The sequence below is a fragment of the Sciurus carolinensis genome, chromosome 7 (genome assembly GCF_902686445.1).
Source record: "Sciurus carolinensis chromosome 7, mSciCar1.2, whole genome shotgun sequence".
Lineage (NCBI taxonomy): Eukaryota > Metazoa > Chordata > Mammalia > Rodentia > Sciuridae > Sciurus > Sciurus carolinensis.
Genome location: NC_062219.1, coordinates 115951561 through 115965709, shown reverse-complemented (window position 1 = coordinate 115965709; position 14149 = coordinate 115951561). Strand labels below are relative to the sequence as shown.

Sequence of the window (14149 nt, the reverse complement as noted above, 5' to 3'; positions counted from 1 at the left end):
ACCTCCCATGTTCACCAACAGGCAGAATTAATAGTTAAAATGGCCACATTGCCAAAAGCAATATATAAATTTAATATAGTCTCCATCAAAATACCAATGACATTTTTCACAAAATTAGAAAAAACATTCCTAAAATTCATTGGAAATATAAAAGACCCAGAATAGCCAAAGCAATTCTAAGCCAAAAAAAGCAATGCTGCAGGCATCACAATGCCTAACTTCAAATTATTCTACATAGCCATGGTAACAAAAACTGCATGGTACTGGCATAAAAACAGACACAGAGACCAATGGAACAGAATAGAAAGCACAGAGACAAACACAGATAGTCATCTGATCCTTGACAAAGGTGTCAAAAACCCTTGTTGGAGAAAAGACAGCCTTTTTAACAAATGGTGCTGGGACAACTGGTTATCCACACATAGAAGAGTAAGACTAGACTTACCTTTCACACTGTACAAAAGTAATTAAAAATGGATTAAAGACCTAGGAATTAGACCAGAAACTATGCAACTCCTAGAAGAAAACAGCGCCAACACTCCAGCATATTGGCAAAGGCAATGACTTCCTCAATAGGAATCCTAAAGCTCAGGAAATAATATCAAGAACTAATAAATGGAATGGCATCAAATTAAAAAGTTTCTTCACAGCAAGGGAATAAGAATGTGAAGAGAGAACCCACAGAATGGGAGAAAACCTTTGCTAGCTACTTCAGAATAATATATCCAGAATGTATATTTCTAATATCCAGGTTATATAAAGAACCCAAGAAACTTAATACCAAAAAAAGTCAAATAATCCAATTAATAAATGTGCAAATTAACTAAACAGACACATCTCAAAAGAAGAAATATAAATGGCCAACAAATAAATGAAAAAATGCTCAACATCATTAGCAATTAGGGAAATGCAAATCAAAACTACACTGAGATTTCATCTCACTCTTGTCAGAATGGTAGTCATTAAGAACAATAATAAATGCTGGAGAGGATGTGGAGAAAAAGGAAAACTCTTACACTGTTGGAGGAATTATAAGTTAGTACAACTACTATGGAAATCAGTGAGGAGGTTCTGCAAAAGACTAGGCATGGAACCACCATATGACCCAGCTATATCACTTGCTGGTATTTATTCTAAAGAATTAAAGTCAGCATACTATTGTAATACCCATGTTTAGAGCAGCTCAATTCACAATAGTCAAACTATGGAACTAGTCTAGGTGTCCATCAATGTATAAATGGATAAAGAAAATGTGGAATTTTACTCAGCATAATGAAGAGTGAAATGATGTCATTTGTAGGAAAATGGATGGAACTTGACGATGTTAAGTGAATAAACCAAACTCAGAAAATCAAGGGTCTTATGTTTTCTGTCACATATGGAAGCTAGAGAAGAAAAAGGAAACAAAAGGCAGGGGAACTCATGAAAATCAAAGGGAGATCAGCAGAGTAGAGGAAAAGGACCTGGTGAGGGAGGAGGAAGGGTACGGGAGAAATCTGGGCAATGACATTGGCCAAATTACATTGTTGTATTGTGTGTATGTATGAATACACAATAATAGACCCCACTATTGTGTATAATCATAATGTACCAATAAAATATGAAGAAATAAATAAAAAATTAAGTTCTTTCACTCTCCTTTGAATTCCCAAAACATTTCTTCCAACTTCTGCTTAAAGCAACGTATTTTATTCTCTGCTGTTTGGGTACAAGGCAGCCTCCACTATTTAAATGTGAGTTTCCTGAGTTAGAGATACTTCTCAGTTCACCTTGGTACAGCCCACAACATGAACCCTGGACCCTTCCATGTACAGAGTGGGGATTCAACAAACACTCACAGAATTTAAGAGAAAAGGGTCTGGCCCCTCCAGGCTGTTTTCACTTTTAACTTACTCAATTTTTCTTTTTGTGGTGCTGGGGCTGGAACCCATGGTCTCGCGCCGGCTAGGCAAGGGCTCTACCAATGAGTTCTACCCCCATCTTTAAAATGCCAGCATGTCCCCTGTGATGTGTGGGTTCTGTCAGCATCTCAAGCAGCTGGAGGATGTGCTGAGTCTTGGGGCCTTTGGAATACTGACTGGTTCCAGTAACTATTTGGAACACAGTCAGAGATCTGAAACAGAAAATAAAAAACAAAAACCCCTCAAGCTAACCTAACCTTAAAACTCCTCTTATTTTAAAGAGAACATTATGATTCTTTTCAAATTGTAGAGCTGACCAATCCTCCTCCTTTTTTCAATGAAACCAACATAAACATTGAACCTCTAAACCGACAACAACCAAAAGCCCCTGACCTTCCTCTGCCTTGGCAGGCTTCTGGGCAGACTTGACCTACAGGGCTCTCTAGTGAACCCTAAATTCAGCTTCATTTTCTAATTAGAAGGGACTCATTTTCAGCATCAAGTGGAGATGAATGGAAGAAGGGGAGGGTTGTGGAGGGGGAGACAATTTCACAACAATTTGAGAGATGGTGAGATTTACTTGCTCTCTGCATAAGAAACAGCCCCAGGGACAGGTCATAGAAACCGACAACACCTACATAAGACAAAAACTTTCAAAACAGTAGGTTTATTAATTTTTTGTATTTGCTTTAGTTCACGTGAGCTTCTTGTATATGGAACACTGCAATAATAAAAGTCTAATCAGCTCCTAGAATCTTAACATCATAATCAGCTATCCTATAACCTATTGCTCTGCAGCATCAATTTATCCACAACAATTTTCATTCCATTTGTAGTTTTGCCAAAAGAAGAAAGTCAATCTCCCATCAATTCCTTACCCAAATGGTTAGATCATTATCAGTCCATTTGTGAGCCCACTCCTATTTAAAGTTATTGCTAGAAATGTATCCAATGACGGTTAAAACAACTCAAAAACCCTTTCAAATATAAGGCTCTTCTCCAAGACTTTTACCTCATTTGTACTTGGACTTTACAAACAATTTCCACTATTTTTTCAGCAATTTTCTATTTAAGTAAATTTTATTTATTCTCCAAATAAAACTATAGTCTGTCTCAATAGCAGTATCCAGGGAAGAAAAGAATTACTGAAAAAATTGACTGTAATTATAAGGAATGGGAAGGGTTATGAGATGCTGTGGGGAGGAGAATTATGAGAAGAGGATGGTGTGGACAAGAAGAAATTGAAATTGAAAGGTCTGGCTCACAGCAAGGGCAGGGCAGTGATATCTGAGGTCATTTCTGCACAGACACAATAGAGTATGTGTTTCAAATAAGCCAGGAAACAGAGCACCTTCCGTCATGGGCCAAGAGGTACTGACCATGACCTTTAATCAGCAGAGGAGGGTCAAGAAGGTCTGATACCTTTCCTTACCCATCAAAGGGTCATGGCCAACAACCCTGTAACAAAAGACAGATGAACAAGAGAAAAGCATAGTGGACTTACTTAATCAAATGTTACATAACATTTAGGAGCCTTCAGAATGGAGACCAAAGACCTGGGGGAATACTCCATTTTTATGCTTATTTTCAATGACAGCCACTTAGAAAAGTGGGCAAAATGGTAGGATCTAATGTAAAACTGAAGAGGGGATGCTCAGCAAGGCTGTCTGTTTGGCTTCTTGGACGAACCTTCTGGAATGAGCGTCTTATGATCCATTCTCAGACAAGGTAAGTCAGAGAATTTCTTTACGACCTACTCTTACACAAAGATGGGGGGATGGGAGATGGTATTTCTAGATTTTGTGTCTGGCTTTAGAGGAGAGGAGTTCCAGTGTCTATGGCCTGTCTAAGGGGTGAAAACAGAGTAGGAAAGAGAGTGGGAGAAGGCTGGAAAGAGAGTTTGCTTCTGAGGCCCTTCTGACGTCCTTCAGTTCAATGTACATAGCATTGCAGAGCATCACACTTTGGGGTACCATTTTTTTTCTGGGCTCCAACAGCAGAGACCATGTACTCAGTGGCCAGCAGAGGCACTCACTGTTCTTTACCATCATGACGAGTCTCATAAGCTACTGTGGGACCTGGAGGCCAATCCTCATCCTCACCCTCCACGTCCTATTGGCAATCAAGCCCTGTGCACGCGACATCCTAAATGCTTCTGCTGCCTCATCCTCTCAGCATCCCTATCCTTTGTCCTAAAGTACTACAATGGTCCCTTAAGGTCATGGGTCTTAGTGTCAATCTGCTCAGCACATACATGTCAATCAACTTGCCTCCCCAGGTTCTCCATCACTCCTCAGATGCCAACCATACCCGGTTTTTTTGATTCCTAAAATGTTCCTTTCTACTACAAAGGCCTTCAAAGCTGTTTAAGCAATTGATTCCTTTTCCTTACAACATTCCTTCCACTGGACATCTACCCTCACCCCTCTTTTTGATCTTTCTGGTCTTAAGTGCAGGAAAGGTTCCTGGCAGATGTTCCCTTACTAATATATAGATATAATTTGTAATCAATTGTTGAGTGGCTGGTCAGAGGTTGTGTTTGTCTATGTATCCTCATCTGTAATATGGGGGTAAAATAAGGACTCCTCTCTGGGGATAAGGACTTAAGAGTTAATTCAAACAGAGGATTTAGCATAGTATCTGGTATATATAAGGGCTATGTAAACTTTGGCTGTGATAATAACTAGCATCGTGCCTAGAACAAAGTAGGTGCTCGATAATACATGTTGAACGAAAGAAGAATGAATAAATGGATGGGTAAAGAATTCACCAACGCAGATGGCTCCCCTGCTTTTTTTTCTCCACCCAGCTGTTATCTACAATAAATATAGCAAAGTTGTATAGAAAACAGTCACAGAAAGGAATCAGTGATTTTCACTGTCTGCTGTCATTATGATAAATGGTATTTTTGTTTTCCTGGGAGTTTGAATTCATTCAACTGTGTTTTTGAAGAACTATTCAATGCAGGGAGATTTGGAATTAAGAGCTACAGGAATGTGATATCACAAAGTATATCTCCACACTGCTCAAAGTTGTCTTTGTTAACTAAAGAGTGCCCTTCTTAATGAATACCATGCTCTGATTGTTCCCAGGTTAGATCCTTCAAGAAGCCACATGTGTCAGGTAGTACATTCCAACAAATGTTTATACAGAAAATGTCAACTTATGTTGCCAAAAAGGGAAAATTTCACCCTTTTTCCCAGTACATCCCATACTTCGGATTCTTCCATATCCTGGACAAGGCACCAGTCACATGACTATACATCATGCCGTGCTGGTCTACCAAGGAAAACATACACAAATAGACCTGGACTTCTGGAGGGTTCTATAGCAGCAGTATTTACACACTTACTAAAAGCTAGAAAAGAGGAGGATGCTTCTGAGTTGGCCCAATCATTTTGCTAATTTATGGTCCTATAAGATTGTGATAATACTTTAAAATTTAAATACTCTAATTTTTTTACTTTAAAATTTAATACTTTAAAATTGTTTTGGCACAGATAGCTCATTTGGGTTTAATAATAAACATGACATCATGTTAATAATGTGATATTTGGTCTTATTTGTTCCTTCTTAAGGTCAGAGGAAGGTTTTCTTCCTTTTCTCTACAGTTCACTTTTCCATTCTAGATCCTTCCAGTTCTACCTTTGAATGCTATACAAATTCATACTTTTGTTTTTCTCAGTTCAGTCATTAATTTGGGGAACTAGTATTTAATTTAAGAGATTTGACAGAAAAATAATTCTAACCAATACATTGTTAGAGCCTTCATTCCTTGCACATTTAAACCGACACTGAAATCCATTACAGGCAATGAAAAATCCTGGACGTTTAATCAACTGACCTGATTTTTTGTGGAGCAAACTGGATCTGTACCCAAATGTGCCGAAATCCTGGGACTGGGTGGGAGTTGAGAATACTGAAGTCCTCTGACCTTCTGGGTTTCCAGGTGGGAAGGGTGAGCTCTGGATGAGTCTGATTTCACCTCTATCCATACCAGAGAAGTGGAGAGCATCCTGAGTTTTCTTCTTTTCCTTTTTTAACATGTTGACCAGAATATCTAAAATTTGACTTAAGGATTGAATGACTCATGCTAGATTATCATGATCAAAATACAAATGATCCAAATGCAGTTAATATTCCCAATACCGTTTGTACTTAACATATGGTAAAGACTGACTAAAGCAAGATTTTAACTTTCCAAAGTCCTATCACACAGCTGTGGACAATAAGGAGGCTGTTAGTCTTTTACCATGACAACACTAGGTGAAAAATTAGCAAACTCAATGATCTTCAAAATGTTCTTAGTTTAAATAAGATGTCTTAATTTTCTTATGAAAGAGTAAATAAAAAGTAAAGCAAACAAGTCAGGTGGGCAGTGAAGCTGTGCATATATCTGTGAGTAAATCAGTCTTTTATCTGGGAAGATTCTCCCCTTTGGCTGAGCTGTGCTGGATATTGAATCCACCTTGTTCTATGTTTTGTGAAGTTGTATCTGGAGTTTGTTCAAACTGATGATGTCACTGAAATGGAACCACTGTCACTCCATTGACAGACCTTCAATGTTGTTGGTGGACACTTTGACAGCACTACCATCTCTTGTTGATCTCAAGTATAATCACTCCTCTCATTCGCCACCCATGGGAAATCGTGTCTTTCTCACACCTATCACAGTCTTGGCCTTCTGGGTCCACAAAGAAAGATAAGAAAACATCCTCTAAACCTGACTGAGTAACTGGATGCATCAAGAGCCTTTATTGGTTTTTAGCCTTTGATGAACATAAATTTTGAGATGATTACATCTTAGCTGTTGCTTTTCCCTTCTTCTGAGTTTACTTATCGTTTATGTCAGCACAGCTTCCATTGCATAATGCTCCACAATGCCTGGGCTCTTTCTGGCTTTGCTCAGCACAGTGAGGTTGTCAGGGCAGGTCTTGTGCTCCTGCTCCTGAAGGACAGGGAAGAGCTTCGCTGAGTAGTCACAGAGCTAACACGAGAAGAGCTGGGATTTCACTTCAGGTACGGATTCCAGTGCAGTTCTGTCCACTCTGACTCCTGTGCACCATCATTTTGGATATGAGACTCAGATGGAGGGAACTTTGTATTATTCACAGTCAGTAAAGAATCTAGTGTAGCCCCAAGTGAATAGTGGTACCCAGATTCACCGCAGTGAAGAAGGGAGATGATGTATGTCTCTCTCTCGCTCTCTTATAAAAATAAATGTATATGAACAAGCCTGGCCTGTTCCCTCTCTGTCATATCTCATTTCATCCCCCTACACGCACAGACATTCATAAGTCATGAAGGGGATTAAGAAGTTGGTAGGAGTATTTAGGGGAGAAGATCCTGGACTAGGATCAAGGCCAGGAAAAGAAGCAGAGCTCAGACTGGGGCTGGGGCCCGACTGAGGTCCAGGCTGAGACTGTCCCTGGAGATGGATGGGGTAAGAGAGGGAAAGGAATGCAGGGGTGACAACACTTGTGGGCAGCACTCACAGACAGGCTCGTGTGTGGGTGTGATTCACAGTTGAACCTACTGCTGGCCAAATAATAAAGCAGCTAAAACTTACTGAATCTGACATACAGGGTCTGCTAATGCTCAGCTAAAATTAGAGACTGAAGCTAATCAGGCAGCAGACCTACTTTGTATTTGGTTTGTTTTTACCTCTTTATTTCTGGATTTCCTTTACGTAGACTATTTTTATGCATTTTGCACAATAGCCGAAGCTAAAGGATCTTTTAGAAACTTTAAAAAAGGAGTAAAAAATATCTGCTTATAATGAACTGACCGAAATGATTTCCTGTGTGTGTTTAAATGCTGCAAATGTCAGGAAAATGTCAAATCTTTTACAAGAAGCTTGAAAGATAAAATGAGAAACAGTACTAAAGAAATCTCAGGGAGTCCTGAGGTCTAACCACCCCAACAGGAGCTCTTTAGAAGGAACCACCTCAACTGCAAGGAGGGGCAGCTCATGGTCCCGTGGGCTGCCACTACTCTCAGGACCCTGTACATGCTGCCGCCTGGAGCCAATAAATTCTGTCTTGGATGCTCATCTCTTCTCACTTCCAAATTCGGAAACATTTGTAAGTGGAACCCGAAGCAGTAGATCTGCCTTTTAAATAAAAAGTTACATTTAAATCAATCTCAGCTCTTCATAAGCTAAATACCATTTGCCATTTTTTTTTCAGCCATGATTTGAGTTTCACCCACACACCAGCCACAAACTCTGGGCCACGGTAAGGCTGTGGTCAGCCTGGTGTCCGGTCAGCTAGCTAAAGATAACCAACTAACTTACTGGCTCAGGACTGAACCAGAAAAAGCACCACAGAATAGTCAAAAACTATATTTTCACAAATTTAATGTTAAGAGATGGCATTAAAAAGTTCATACTTTTCCATGAACTGAAATGTTCTCTGTAGAATAACTCTATCAAGCTAAACATAAGGTCAAATGCTTTCTTTTATAGCTACTCTTTTTCACAAGTGACTGGACTGTGCTTGCTGAAGGGACATTTTACTTCTCAATGGGAAGGAGCAGGTGAATGGGAGGCAGGGTGGGCCCTGGGTGCTGTGGCTGGCGGGAGTCATGGAACTGTCTCCACCTGGCTTTCAGGCCAGGACAGAGGGTTTCTCATGGTTCAGGAAGGATACTGATTTCATTATCTCTCTGCTTTAGAATGTCTCGTAGCTTTTTATATTCTTCCTCTTCCACCGGTTCTTGGCAGTCTGGCTCTTTGATTTCAGAGGAGACTGTACTGTTCCCGAGGACCTTCTTGTCATTCAGTAGTTTCTGTAAGTTGAAAGAATAGTTTAGTACCCATCTCCATTCCAGATTTTCTCATGTCTTTGACTCTTTCCCTTTAACAATTCCCTGAACATATCAGGCGAGCCTGCCTTGTCCTGCCTCCTTCAATTCCACAGTCCCTTTTCCCGCCAGCTCATCTTCCTGGTCTACCTGCCTTCCACCCTCCCTTCTCCCCCATCTTTATCTCTCTTTCTCTAAATTGGAAAATTCTTCCTCAAACACTATCTCCTCTTGGACTCGCTTCCCTTTCTACATAACACAATAGCGCTCCATTCATGCTTTGATCATAGCCCCTATCATGTATTATTCTTTGCACATCTGTCTTCTCCATGACTTGTTCAATGCTGCCTTGCCCAATCCAGCCCACAGCAGAGACCACAGCAATGTTCATTACCTTACTGAGGTGTGCAAAAATCCAGCTAAGGTAGAAGTAACACATAGTGATAACCCTATCTCCTCATCATGAAAGGTAAAACCCAAGGCAGAGGAAAGTGAATTATAAGGATAAATTAAAAAATGCAGGATATGATTCACTCGATACCATTTTAAAATTGGTTTTTGGAACACAGAACTATTCTGTGTAGAGGTAGAGATTCCTAGCAAAAGAATTAGAAGTTCACGGTTTGAGTTATCTATCGGCAAGTAAGATACAATTTCAGGAGAAAGTCAGTGGTCATCACAGCATTGGGTCAAAGCTCACACCATTTTCTGCATGTGTGAAGCTGGGTCCCAAATTTTCAAGAGTTGGTCAACTAGAAAAGTTTTTATTGCAGTTTGAGCATGGCAGGAAAAGGTTTCTACCGAAGGAAACGTTTCAATTTACCTTTAAATGATGAAAACAGTGATGAATTTTACGCATATCGGCGCCAACCTCTAGTCTACTCTCTGGATCCTGGTCTTCCAAAAAGGATGTTATTAGTTTTTCCAGCCTAAAAATACATAATGCATGAGAAACAAGTTTGAGCTAGAAAGTTTAGAAATTCTCAAGGCAACACTTGGTTAACATTTGAAGTCCAGGATATTGTCCCTACTTTTTCACAGAAAATGGACTATAACAATTAAGGGGAAAAAAAGTGATAATGCGAAATCTATAATGATGCAATGATTTGGCTCATTTCCAATCAATGTTCAAATGCAGTTTTCATGAATGATTTGATTTGTACAGTCCTTCCATTCTAGTCAAACTGAATTCTCTCTTCCTGTGCCTAGCTGTCACAGTGCTAGAGAAAGTAACAAAAAATAGTTTTAAGAAAAATTAGTTTCATTAAAAATTCATGCTATGCAGCCCTAGCTGACATCTGAGTGATGCTCCACAGTCCTTTTCATCATTCCTGGTTAATTTATAGTCTTCATAGTGGCTATTCTAGATCTTTCCATAACTCCCAGGTCTACCACTACTTTCACTCTTCATCAATAAAGCAAGTTCTCACCAGAGTGAGAAAGCAAGCTGGTTCAAGCGATGACTCAGTTTTCTTCTCCTTCATCTCAGGGTGTTCTGCCTCACACCCAGGCCCTCTTCCTTCTTTGATTTAATTTGGATAATACCTTTCCTCCTTCTTAAGCCTAACCTCTTGCCTGGGCTCTTCCTGCTTCTTCCAGGGCTTCCTTGATTAATTACCTTTTAATCACCTCTCTGCACAGACTCTCTCCTCTTTGCTTACAATGAGTTTCATACTTTTTCTATCCTAAGACAAAACAGAAAACAAAGTACCTCCCATTGGAGGGACCATCCCAGCACTCTAGTCAGAAGTCCCAGTTCAGTTTTTATCATCATGTGTTCCAGTTACATTCCAGAGTCTCTATGCACCTGGCCTCCCACCTGCCCTGCCCCTCTTTAAAAGTATCATGAGGACATTCTTGGCTCTGATTCATCTTTGTGTCCCCCTCCCCCAGTTTTTGGATTCTCAACACAAATATGTTAATCAATGAATTTCTTCACATGGAAATCATTCCCTTCTATGTTGAGCTGGAACTCTTGGTAAAGAGGGTTTTAGGATGGCCATCAATATCTAAGATGCGAGGTATTATAATGCCACCACAGTATATTTTTCTAGCATTGCTATGAAAATATTTGCAGAATTGGAGAATATCGTGCTAAGTGAAATAAGCCAATTCCAAAAATCCAAAGACGGAATGCGTTCTCTGATAAGTGGATGATGACACAGAACAGGGTTGGGTAGGGGGAAGGTGGGGGGTGGTAAGAGAAGAATGGAGGAACTTTGGATTGTGTAGAGGGAAAGATGGGGGAAGAGGGCAGGGTTAGGAAAGATGGTGGAATGAGACAGACATCATTATCCTATGTACATGTATGAGTACACAAATGGTGTGAACCTACATCATGTACAACCAGAGAAACCACAGTTGTGTACAATGAATAAAAATGCAATCTGTAAAAATAAATAAAATAAAATAAAATATTTGCAGACTTTCAACATCTTTAAAAGCTGAACATATTTCCCTTCCACTTTTCCTATCAGCCCTCTCAAGATATAATGATTTCTATCACAGAGTAACCCTTGGATGTCCTTTTTGCCCCTGCCTATAATCTGTAATATGGCACAGCTGACATTTGCAACCCTAAGACAATTTACGTTGTCATTCTTAAGGAGACCCTTCAGTGGAGGGGTACTTGTCTTGGGCCCTATTTGCTGTTTGGTATGTTTCTCTGTAGAACAGAGCTAATTCATTTCTGATACAACGATTAAAAGGTTTTTGTGTGTAAAGTATTACTAAAATACATGTTTAGGAACAAAATGACAAACACAGCTATGAGTGAATGAAAGGTGAAAGCGCCCACTGCCCTGCTGCCATTCCTATTTTCTTGAGTTGCTCTTAATGCCCCAGGTTCACTGTTAACAGTTGAAACACATTCTTATGGTTTTCAGTGAAGCAGACACCTATACCTAATAGATTCATCTGTGGATTCTCTTTGCTTTTACAAAAATGAGATCCCACTCTCAATGATGTTCTACACCATTCTTTTTCTTTTTTTGTGGTACCGGAGATTGAACCCAGAGCCTCATGTGTGCTAGGCAAGTGCTCTACCACTGAAGTTCATCCCCAACTCTATTTTATTTTAAGATGGGGGTCTCACTAAGTTGCCAGCTGGCTTTGAACTTGCCATCCTCTGCCTCAGTTGCTGAGTACCTGGGATTACAGGTAGGTACCACCATGCCAATCTTATTTATCTGAAGACTCTCACAGACTATCTTCCACATCAGTGCATGTGAAGCAGAGCTGTTTCATTTGCAATGGCTCCAGAGTACCCTAGACTGTGCCTGCACTGCTGCTATTATGACTGGCATAGCAGTAACATGTTCGCAGTTGCCACCTTCCTCTGTGACCCATGAGGTGGTCTGGATGTACAATCCCCATTGAATAAATCTTCAAAAAATAGTAATGATTATCTGCTTGTACTTTCCTTAGCAGAAATTCTGCAAGTGTGAAAATGGCCATGAGTTCTAGATTTCTCTGGAGTGAAAGCACTTTGTGGTTTCCAGTGGCCACAAAATTTCTAGCAGATGAGATTAAGGGGTTAGCAAGAGTTAATCAGTTCTTCCTTCTTGCTTTTTCTTTTGAAAGTAACTTCTCTAGAGTTTGATCCTAAAGTATATATTCTAGCAAACAGTCTCAAGTGGAGGGTTGAAGGGGGAGTGGTCACAAGAAAGCACTGTGAGATACAAGGCTGCTGATGATCTGGGCGGCCACTAGCAGATCCTTCAGGCTCACTGGGCCTTGGTGAGTCCATCAAGGTGCCCAAGGGACAGAATAGGACATCAAGACCATGATCCAAAAAAATGGGTAAGAACTGCCTTCTGCCTAATTAAAAGAACTAGATTGCTTTATTTGTTCTAGGACTTACTTAGTCTCTCAAATGACTAAGAATGAAAATCAGGCCTTGGATTGCAGTTTTGTTCTCAGTACTTAGGGTCACAGAGCCTCTTTAGACAAGAAAATAAAAAAGGCCTGATCTTTCCTTCATACATTTGGTTTATTATTAAACTTATTTTCTTATCAAGCAACGACTTGGCTACTAATTAAAATTCTGAAAAATGCTTAATTCAGATGTTTCTGACGTGCTTACCCTTCTGGTAGTTAAGACTGAATGAATGACCTCAGATTCCCTGCATTTTCTTATCTCCCCAAATAGTTCCCAAGTTTATACCTAGTCCCTGCTCCCACTGAGGGGTCTCCAGCTGCCAGAACCCTGCTGGACAGGGGAATGTTTATAGAAAATGCTCTCCGAGGAGGCCCAGGGACCACAGTAAAGTCTGCTCTTTAGGAGGAGTCCAAGTCAACAGAGACTTTCTGTTTTTCACTAGGAGAAAAGAACCCTCGAGGAAGGGTAAAAATAAATGCAGATCATTCCATTCTAACCCATATGGACAAGAACTATTACAGAGAATCCAAGTGTGTCTGGACACACGAGCCAGCTGAGGGCAGGGTGTTAGGTGTTGTGTGTAGGGTGACTATTCCTGTCTCCACCAAACGGCTAATGAGGGATCTTGGGAAGCTTGTGGCCTCATTCAGAACTCCATTGTATTATAAATATTGATAGCCAGCCATATAATTAGGATTGGCAACATTTCCTAGTATGTGTTTTACCCCCTTGAGACCACTACTCCCCTCTTTCTGCTCCCTAGATTCCTTACAAAAAAATGAAGTTCTGACAGTAGACATTTTCCCATGGAAACTTAGATTTAATAGCATGAATAAAGAGACAACACAAGCTTCATATAGTTAGCTTCTATCATTAGCTAGATATTCCTTTATGCTATTTGCATATACCATTTCCTTGATCCTTAAAACAATCCTATGAGAGAAGTACTATTATTATCTCCATATCATAAGCAATGAATCTGAAGTACAATCTGATGTTAAATATCTTGCCCAAGGTCACACAGGAAGCAAACAGCAAAGCTAGTATTCAAACTCAGGCAGGCTGACTGTAGAATCTAAGTTTTGAAGCACAGTACTTACCACTCTATAGCAAAGTTAATAAATTTATTTAAATATCATACTGGACAATGGACTTCTAAAATAGAGAACTCACACCTACTCCAATTCTTTGAGGAGGTAAGCAGTTAGATAAATCAACAGGAAATAGCTGAGTAACAGTCACATAAATCTTAACAAGGTCATGGACCAGCATGACTTGTAACAGCAAAAAAAGTTGGAAAAGAACTGGAAATTGCCACATTAGGAGATTAGGAAAATAAATGATGGCACAGTTATATACATAGTTAAGCGCTATTTTAAATGGTGGTGAGGTGGTATGCTTGCAGATGTTAAAAAATACTCATGATATATATGGATAGGTTAGCAATGAATTCCTTTGCAGGGATTTTGCAAGTACTCTTTAACATATAAAAAAAGAAGATAAGAGACAAAAAGAAACAAAGGAAGGAATGAAAGAAGGAGGGGAAGCTTTTGGCTGGTTGCCT

The 14149-nt window shown here is 39.8% G+C and overlaps 1 protein-coding gene across 3 annotated transcripts in view; it reads right to left on the bottom strand.

Moving 5' to 3' along the window:
* Positions 1 to 14149, bottom strand: part of Kif6 (kinesin family member 6) — a 392117-nt gene that overhangs the window by 174564 nt on the left and 203404 nt on the right. For all 3 annotated transcript variants that reach the window (XM_047559645.1, XM_047559644.1, XM_047559646.1), the window contains 3 exons: positions 9529 to 9634; positions 8552 to 8690; positions 5746 to 5961 (listed from right to left, as the gene is read on the bottom strand). In XM_047559645.1, the coding sequence (XP_047415601.1) occupies positions 5746 to 5961; positions 8552 to 8690; positions 9529 to 9634 (461 nt within the window). The remainder of the gene's footprint in view (positions 1 to 5745; positions 5962 to 8551; positions 8691 to 9528; positions 9635 to 14149) is intronic.